At 45.0% G+C, this 8,487-nt stretch overlaps 1 protein-coding gene across 1 annotated transcript in view; it reads right to left on the bottom strand.

Annotated features, from left to right (window-relative positions):
- Nucleotides 1–8,487, bottom strand: part of LOC125959234 (dopamine D2-like receptor) — a 100,475-nt gene that overhangs the window by 12,571 nt on the left and 79,417 nt on the right. The window contains exons 4-5 of the mRNA XM_049692047.1: nucleotides 8,044–8,153; nucleotides 97–349 (exon numbers count right to left, since the gene is read on the bottom strand). Coding sequence (XP_049548004.1) covers nucleotides 97–349; nucleotides 8,044–8,153 — 363 coding nt within the window. The remainder of the gene's footprint in view (nucleotides 1–96; nucleotides 350–8,043; nucleotides 8,154–8,487) is intronic.

The raw sequence follows: 8,487 nt of genomic DNA, 5'->3' as shown, positions 1-8,487 counted from the left end.
AAATATCTGTCATGGAACATATGCGACCTTTCAACGCGGGCACCGTTCTATCAACAAACACAGCGTGTAGCGAATCCTCGCGAGTCGGGTACTCACCTTAAAAATATTCCAGTATAAAAAGACCATTATGATACACGGGATATAAAAGCTACTTAGGGACGAGTACACTATAAAATCACTGTTGTAGAACACACAGAGGTCTGGTGAGCGGTCCGGCGTATTGTTCAGTCCCAGCACGATCGGTGAGCCGATCGCAGCCGATATCGCCCAGACGAGCAGAATTGTCAGACACACCCGGCGGCTGTTTTTATGTTTCGCGTACTTGATTGGCTGCGTTACCGCGATGTACCTGTGGAAGGCGGATCGGAGGAAGGAAAAGAGAACATTATTAGAAACAGGCTTCAACAGCTGGTTGTACGCATCAGGATACGGATTACGTGTTGTATTACTTGCGCTGCAAAATTGAAACCATATTCCATTTTGTCTGGTCGATTACTAGAGAAAACGTAAAACGCGTCCGTTGCCTATTGCTAACGATACCAATCACCTACTAGCAGTGCCATTGCTGAGATGACCTTTTGTTCAATACCGATGTTCGATTCGAGACAAAGACAAATACCTAATATTTGCACATAATTCAATAAAAACAAAAATTCACCGTCCCCCCTTACGTCGATGGTTCTACTACCGACCGACTAGCAAATTGCTTCGATCGATAGTTGGTGACAGTTGGCAAAACATTACCTTGAACGTGAACGAAAGGAAGAAGCCTCAACCTACACCGTACGTACGATGATGACCGTTCAATTTGCTGCAAGAGCTTGTGGCCATTTGCTACATACATCTTGATATGACTATTTAGGTTCGGTTCTGTTGTGGCAATGTTGGCCACCATGAGTCAGACTGTTCGGATTAGCATACGTGATCGATGTAAGAACGCACGAAACGGAACCGGATCGGAACCATCAGGGAGCAGTTGTTATTCTAATTCAATTGGTCCGGGTCGCACCTTGTTCGACGATGGCCCCGGGAAGGCTTCTCGTGAAGGCCTTGCTGAAAGGCCGAACCTTCCCAGAAGGCAAAAGAAAGCAGATTGGAATGAAATGCTTTTTCATTTTCGTGCTGAAGGGCAGACTCGTTGATTGAGAACCTTTCTTGGTCCCCATATCCGTGATCCGGGGGTTTGATGATGCATAATCCAGAATAAGACATTTCAGTAGAATCACTTTGTTGCTCAGCTGAGTTGAGTGTAAAAAACCGAGCTAATCGATTGGAGGATTACACTTTCAAAGTTTCATTCAAATTGAATAGCAACATCGTTGCGATTAGTACAGAGTGATGGAGAAAAACAAGCAGCATTACATCACCAATCACAAAAAAGCTCTAGAGCTATAATATACAAAGTATTTAATATGTTCCTGCCATCGATCTTGTGGAACATCATCAAAATAAAACCCGCCAAATAGAGGCAGGTCTCATCGCTCAGCTGCGACCGACTGGCGACATCATAAAATTTGTCGTCCACAAAAACGTTTCATTCTCCAACAAAAACCATCACTCTGCAATTCGGCGAAATATAATTCGTACCCGTGACATGTCGTATTGCTACATGTTGCGCGCTCTGCACTTCAATGCCGATGCAGCAGCACCAAATGGACGAACGAAATCGACAACAGCATACAGTAGGGATGGAGAAAGAAAATGTGGTTAAACGTGAAATGCAAACGCTTTGCTTCGCTTCGCTTATGCAGCGCGCGTTTAGTGAACTGGAAGCCAACAACGGGAAAATACACAAACCGGACCGGTTTGTCCAGGGCTGTACACAGGACACGGTACTACTGCGCATGTGAAGGATGAGCGGAGCGTTGGACGGTTTCGCTAAGCTTATTTTAAAAAGTTTATCTCCTACCGTCCATGCTCACGGGGTCCGGGAAAGGGGTTTTCCCTCGGTGTCCCCCTTTTGCACATGACAGCTTGCGTGCAAAGTTTTATTTTCGCTTCGTTTGCACCGGCAAAGCAACAAACGGACATGAATAACGCCCAGGCGCACGCGCGCGAGAAAAAAGAGCAAAACTTAACCGTTTGTCAGGAAAAAAACGAATAACAAAAACGAAAACGAAAAAAGAAGTCATAAATGGTAGAGCCACACTGTAGTACGGGTTTTATATGGTGGATCAAAAAAAGGGACTCACAATGCAACGGTTTCGTGGCTTTACAGGGGCAGCCACCAGCCAGCAGCCAGAACCAGGCCACGCCACGCACGGTCTGTGAGAGGCGAGTTTCATTTAAAAAAATCAACATAATCTGTAACTTTTACGATCCGTGAGCTGCATTGCTGCATTTTTGCAGTCTGCGGCGTCGGCAAGGGTGAATCACGGCCAATGGATGGATGTGGTGAGGGATGCATTTTATGCTGCTGCCCCTGGAACCGTGGAACCCACAACCAACCAACCAACCAACCAACCAACAATGCGCTGACAAGTTGTGACATTCGTTGCCACCATCCTTTCGGTGGCGCCCTTTTTAAATTTCCATTTTATATCGTGGTGGGCAGAGCAGTAACTAAAGCCACAGAATTATTTCAATTAGCCATATTTATCTGTCCCCGTCGTGTATGCCGCAAGCAAAGCGGACACACGAATCGCTTCGATGTGCAATCGGGTGTGCCATGGTTTATGGTCGGAGTGTCGTACAGTGGCATGTTTTTACCACCCCTTGTTGGACACATGTTTGTGGTTTTGATGCTGTTGTTCAGTTTAACACACAGTGGCTAACAAGGCCTTTGGCGAATGGAACATGATGGAAAGAAGAAAAAAAAGTTAACTGCTTTTTCATGTTTCGATTTGTTTACGACAATCCAATAAATTTCTTTTCAGCATCGAGTACAAACATTTATCAACATTATTCTCACGACTACGACTTCATTTAGCGTTCAGCACAGCGCCTAGAGATGAACGTTCCAATTCCATGAAGATCCTAGCAAGCCATGTACAGGTCTTCGAGAACTACGTTCGACTGTTTGATCAATCAATCCATGTTTCCACTTATTTGGTAACAAATCAGTGTCCGTTAGCAACTTGTCAACTTTTAGTCGTGAACTGAGTTCTTGCTCCTGCTACGGAAAAAAATTCCAATCCCGGATTTCTATCCTCCGTTGCGACGTTTTGCTACAAATCGAGTCACTTCGAGTCTCGGTTCGGATCGGTCAGACACGAAACAAACCTCACACACTATCGGTGCTATGCTACCGTTCATTGCCGTGAGCTGTAGGTGTTCGCGTCGTTCGCGAATGGAAATTGAATCCGCTGGCCTTTTCCCCGAAGTCAAACTGCCACTGATTGGAATCAATATTTTTATGCCAGCAGCCAGGGGCCCGGATGGAACTAGCTGCCGTTGAGCAAGAGCAAGTGGTGTTAGTCGCTAGGTGAACGATAAGGTACGCATGGCACGGGGGCTTTTGAGAAAGAAAAAAAACGAAACAAAAACAATCTGTCCGTCCGATGTCCTTTTGACCATTCAAATGCATGCCAACAGCATGGCAGTCGAAGAGCATTGATACCAAAACAGGAGCAGGGGAGAAAGGTTAATTAAAAAGGAATACGTGTGGTGCGACAGTCAGACAGCATGAGGCCCTGGTGCTGATGAAAGCGAAACGAGTTAGCACGAACAAACAATGGCGAAACTAAGTAGTTTTCTGTTATTACTATGTTGGTCTGTCGCTGGCGCGGTGCTGATTTAGCGAATGTTTTTGTCCTTTCCATACGATCAGACCTGACTAAGCTTTCTGTGCAATGTAACATATTGTCTTTGGAAAAAACATTTTCCGTTGTGGTATCGGCCTTAGAGCTGGATATCTCACAAATTGAGCGGAAAAGCTGTTGAGCTAAAAAAACAAACTTATGCTAGTCAAAAGGATATTTCACACTGAATCAAACGGACTTCACTGTTGGTTATTTGCTGCCTCACGCGGCTTTAATGACTCGAAGATTAGATGCATTTTACATTTGCATTTCAATGCATTTTAATAGCGCAAACTAGACACTATAGTCATGAGTACAGGTTAACACTTTTCTGTGCATTAGTAAGCCTTCAGTGAAAAAAACTGTAAACATCAATTTCTTAAATTTTTCCGTCAAAAGCAGTTAAGGATTTTTTAAAAGAAAGATTATTGTGATAATTAACTACTGAAACAGTGAGTGAGACAATGAGGTACTTTTCATATGGCATTAAATTATCGAACAACAAGCTACAATTTTTATCCTTATCGAACCGTATAAAGTATCTTAATTGTTGAAGCTCACTTCAAAATTCCCTGTTTCAAATTGTTGTATTTTCCCCTCAATCTATTCATGCGTTGCATTCACGTAAGTTACTACACATTACGCTTCTGAAGCACCATTTTTGCACACCAGCATCAGCAGCTGACGAAAACGAGCAATTTGTTCTGAGTACAAATTTGCATTAAATTGTATCATTACAGTTCATGAAATGTTGGTTAGTTAGTTTCCTTCCCAGTTACATACATGTAGTACATCCTCCAACCCGGCCATGTATTCAACCGGTACAAACTCGGTGCAAGTATGCTGTAGCTTCCTGGCATGGTGGGGATAACAAAGTTTGATCCATGGGAGTGACGAGGTTTGGCGAGGAGGCAACGATGCACTTTTCTGCCGCCTACCGTCACTCTGCCACCTCCTCCTATGCTTCCATGCATCATGAATTGGCTGCCAAGTAACCATCTGGTGCTACATCGTCCGTCGTGGCCTTTTTCCTGCACCCGTGAACTCGTGCCAAGTGCAGTTCTCAAAAACAAGATTCCGGCGTGCACCAGAATGATAGCATCATACGCAGAAGAGTGCCTGAAAGTGCAGCCGTGTCATGACACATCGACACGGGGCCCATGTTTAACATTTTAATACAAATTTTAAATGGAATTTTCCCGATCGCTACTAAAGCGGAAACTCCATCATTGCCGGAGGGGTGTTCGCGTTCCCGTCCCAGAATTACGTCAAACGAGAATCCGGCCGGATACGGCGACATGAGCAGCATTTTAAAATCGACACCCGGCCTATCCGCTGACGCTATCCAGTTCAGGACCAGGGCAGCACCGACCAGGATCGGAAAACTGTCAAAATATTCAAATTAAATATGGTAATGACGGTACGGTACCGGAGTTGGGCGCAGTAGTGCGGTGCGTGTTTGCGCGTTATTTTCTTCGTAAATTGACTCAATATTGCGGTGGGGTTGTTATGATAACATTACGGATCCCTCTTGGAATGGGCCTTTGTAGTTCTACGCGTAATCAACTCGGTTCACCCGCAGGACGATGTACCCGTAAGCAAATATTGCTGGACAATGGGAGATAAAGGAACCACAAAAAAAATAATGGCAATGGATCTGTTAAAGGAATGGTTTTGTCCCGTCCCGTTAGTAATGTTATTTGTATTCAGATAAAATGTATCAATACTGAGGGTTGCAGCACCGTGACGTGACCTTAATAGATAAAAAGAATTATGAATGAAAGCAACAACATTTATTAAACTGTTTTTTTTTTCATATGAATTTTTCCGCATTGTTACAAAGGTTTATTGCCTTTGTAACAATCGGAAACCATTAAACATTCCTTTACAAGTGAACTTAACGTAAAATTTAACGTATTTGAACAATTTGTGAACTTGTCAAACGCGAAAGAAATGCATTTTTTCTACACCCTATCTGTTTTTATTAATTCCATAAAAGCAACGCTGCTGGAGGGATCTCATAAAATCAATCTCAGAACGACCATATAACGAGGCACATTCCAGTGAACCGGTTCAAAGTGGAACTAGCTCAACAACAGCCGGATCAGGACCTAGTCAGCACACGGAAGGCAACAAAGGCAGAAATCCTAAATTGAACCTAACGAGCCAATCGTCGTAAAATTGAATTCCATTTTCAACACAACATTTCATCGTACCGCGTACCGTCATGCGGTGCATCCGCCGTTGGTAGCGTTCGAAGCGGTTCACGGTAGAGGCTGGCATTCCGGCCACCACCGCATTCCGCGCATCAGGTGCATCAAGGTGCGGGTTCCGGCTGCCAACGGTGGAGCCGATCGAGCGTTACCGCTGGATGGACCGCCTTTTAGCTGATGTGTTCGCGTGCTCGCTCGTTCGCTGTCACCAGATGCCACCCCCGGGTGGGGGAGGAGGTTGCACTGACAACGTAATAGGGACAGTTACAGGAGGTGGTAAGTACCGATGCTCAGCCAACCGGTACCGGAACTCTCTCTCTCTCTCTTGCTCTGGTGATGTTGATCCTGAGCGAAAACCCAGGGTTCAGGTTAAATCCCGTGCCGATAGTTCGTGAGGATGAATGCTAGAGGAGGTCAGAGGGAGGGGTGGCAATTATCGCCTCCCTCCAAAACAATGTCCTCTTTCTCATACGGAAGCAGAAGCGTAAGAAACAACAGCAATACAAAAAAAAAGTGGCTCCTTATCCAGCTTGTTATGTCCTAGCAGTTACCGGACTGCCAGTGATCGGTGGTCCTGTTTTTGGGGTCACATCAGTCCATGCACTGCCCTTCTATCCAACCAACACCAGTACACGACGAACCAGGATCAACTTGTATCATGGATCTCAATTAAATTCAAATAAATGTTACAGCTGGTCACCATCGTTTCGGTTTCGGTTCGAACGTGTTCGTGGACGTTGAAATCGGATCTTTCCAAGAACCGGATAGGTGTTTATTATTTCTTCCTTTTTGCCATTCGTAGCATCACTTGGCGAACTAGTGAACTGCCGAGAATTCAAAGGTGAAACAACATATGCTTTCTCTATATTTTAGAGCAAATCGAAATGAAGGTGAAATTGACTTCCAACAGGCAAATCGAGATAAATTGAAAATGGAAGCAAAATTTATCGTTCTCCATGATTTCAATGCGCCATGTGGACTGGAGAGGCACTAACTGGGGATGTGGTTCGATTGTTACTATTCCGAAATCACTGCATCATCCCACAAAAGCGCCGTCCCTTAATTAGTCGATAATGGTGATCCTAAATAGATCATTATCGTCCCCGTCCGTATGGCGGCAACTGGGTAGCTTTGCAGGGATGTAATGCATATGTTCAATTTATTTATTCGATTGGCGCAGCGGTGCCAGGGCTTTGGAATCAATGCTAGCTAGATTGCAGCAGTCAATTGTGGTAAAGCTGTTAATGGTTTTTCCCGAAACTCCGAACGAGCTCATCCACTAGCCCGGGCAGTTCCTAAGCGCTGACGATTTCAGTTTAATTCAATAAATTGCAATAGATTGAAATACTATTTGAAAAAGGTTAAAATAATGGCACTTGCAACGGTGTTTGACTCGTAAATATGTTACACTTTCCGTTTGCTAGCACAAAATTGCTTCGTGTGTCTGTGTGTGTGCTTTAAAGCGAATGCTCTTCAGCTATAGAGGAGGTAAAGGTGCAGCTATGCATCCCTCCCATAAAGCTATCAGCATCAGCAAACTGGGAACCATACTTCCACCATATGGCCGGTACGTGCAAGTTCAGCTCATATTTTACAATATTGGCGCAAGCAAAAGTTACTGGAAGCGGAACATTACCGGTACGATAAATTACTCCCCACCTCCCGTGCGTACTCGGTTCGTGGCTGGAGGGGCAGGTTAAGATCTTCACTGCGCTCCGGGGTGCTACATTAAGGAAGTGTGTGCGCAGACTTGGCAGAGCAGCGAAGGTGGGTGGATAGAAAATGGTAATGATTCAAGTGCTGAACCTGAGGCACAGGCAAGGAGCTCGGCCAACGCTTTAACTTTGTGATAGCAGCAAGTAAGCGCACCCGCAAGGCCACATGGTCCTGTGTGTACCTGGCTGGATGAAAATGGCTATGTTTTGAACGAGTTTTTGAATACTCTAACAGCTGAAAGTAAACGGCAGAATGTGCGGACCATAAGGGAGCATCGAGGAGAAAAACGTTACGTCAAACTTTTCGCCAAACATTAAATTGCACAAAAGGGGAGCGGGCAGCAGCAGAAGTGCAGGGGGACTGCGGGGACTTACCTGTCTATAGAGATAGCAACTAAATTAAATATCGACGACGTTGAGCATATCACATCCATTGCTATGTAGAAATCACAAACGAAATTTGGCAACGTCCATGCACCATTCACCTGTAGGAGAAGGGAGAAAAAGAAAGGTGGAGAAGAGAAAGTGAATATGGGTCACAAGCGCTGGCTCGAGGGTGCAATAAAGAAGAAATGGTGCATAAAGCATAACTCGAAGCACTCGTAAGAGTGGCCTTCCCTGCCCCCTTTTCGAATGGTCTGTCAGAAGCAAACGAGAGGCACAGTAAGAACACGACAACTGCCCTGACCTGGACGCGACACCATCGCCGCTGCTCTCAAGAAGTCAAAGGGCCCTGTGAGCGGGGTTTTTCGAGTGTCACTTTACCCGAACACGGCCCATCGAACATCGAGCACAGCAGACGACGGATGAATGTTTTAT

This window comes from Anopheles darlingi, chromosome 2 (genome assembly GCF_943734745.1).
Source record: "Anopheles darlingi chromosome 2, idAnoDarlMG_H_01, whole genome shotgun sequence".
NCBI classification, from domain to species: Eukaryota; Metazoa; Arthropoda; class Insecta; order Diptera; family Culicidae; genus Anopheles; species Anopheles darlingi.
The sequence above is the reverse complement of the archived record's forward strand: the minus strand, read 5'-3'. Positions and strand labels throughout refer to the sequence as shown.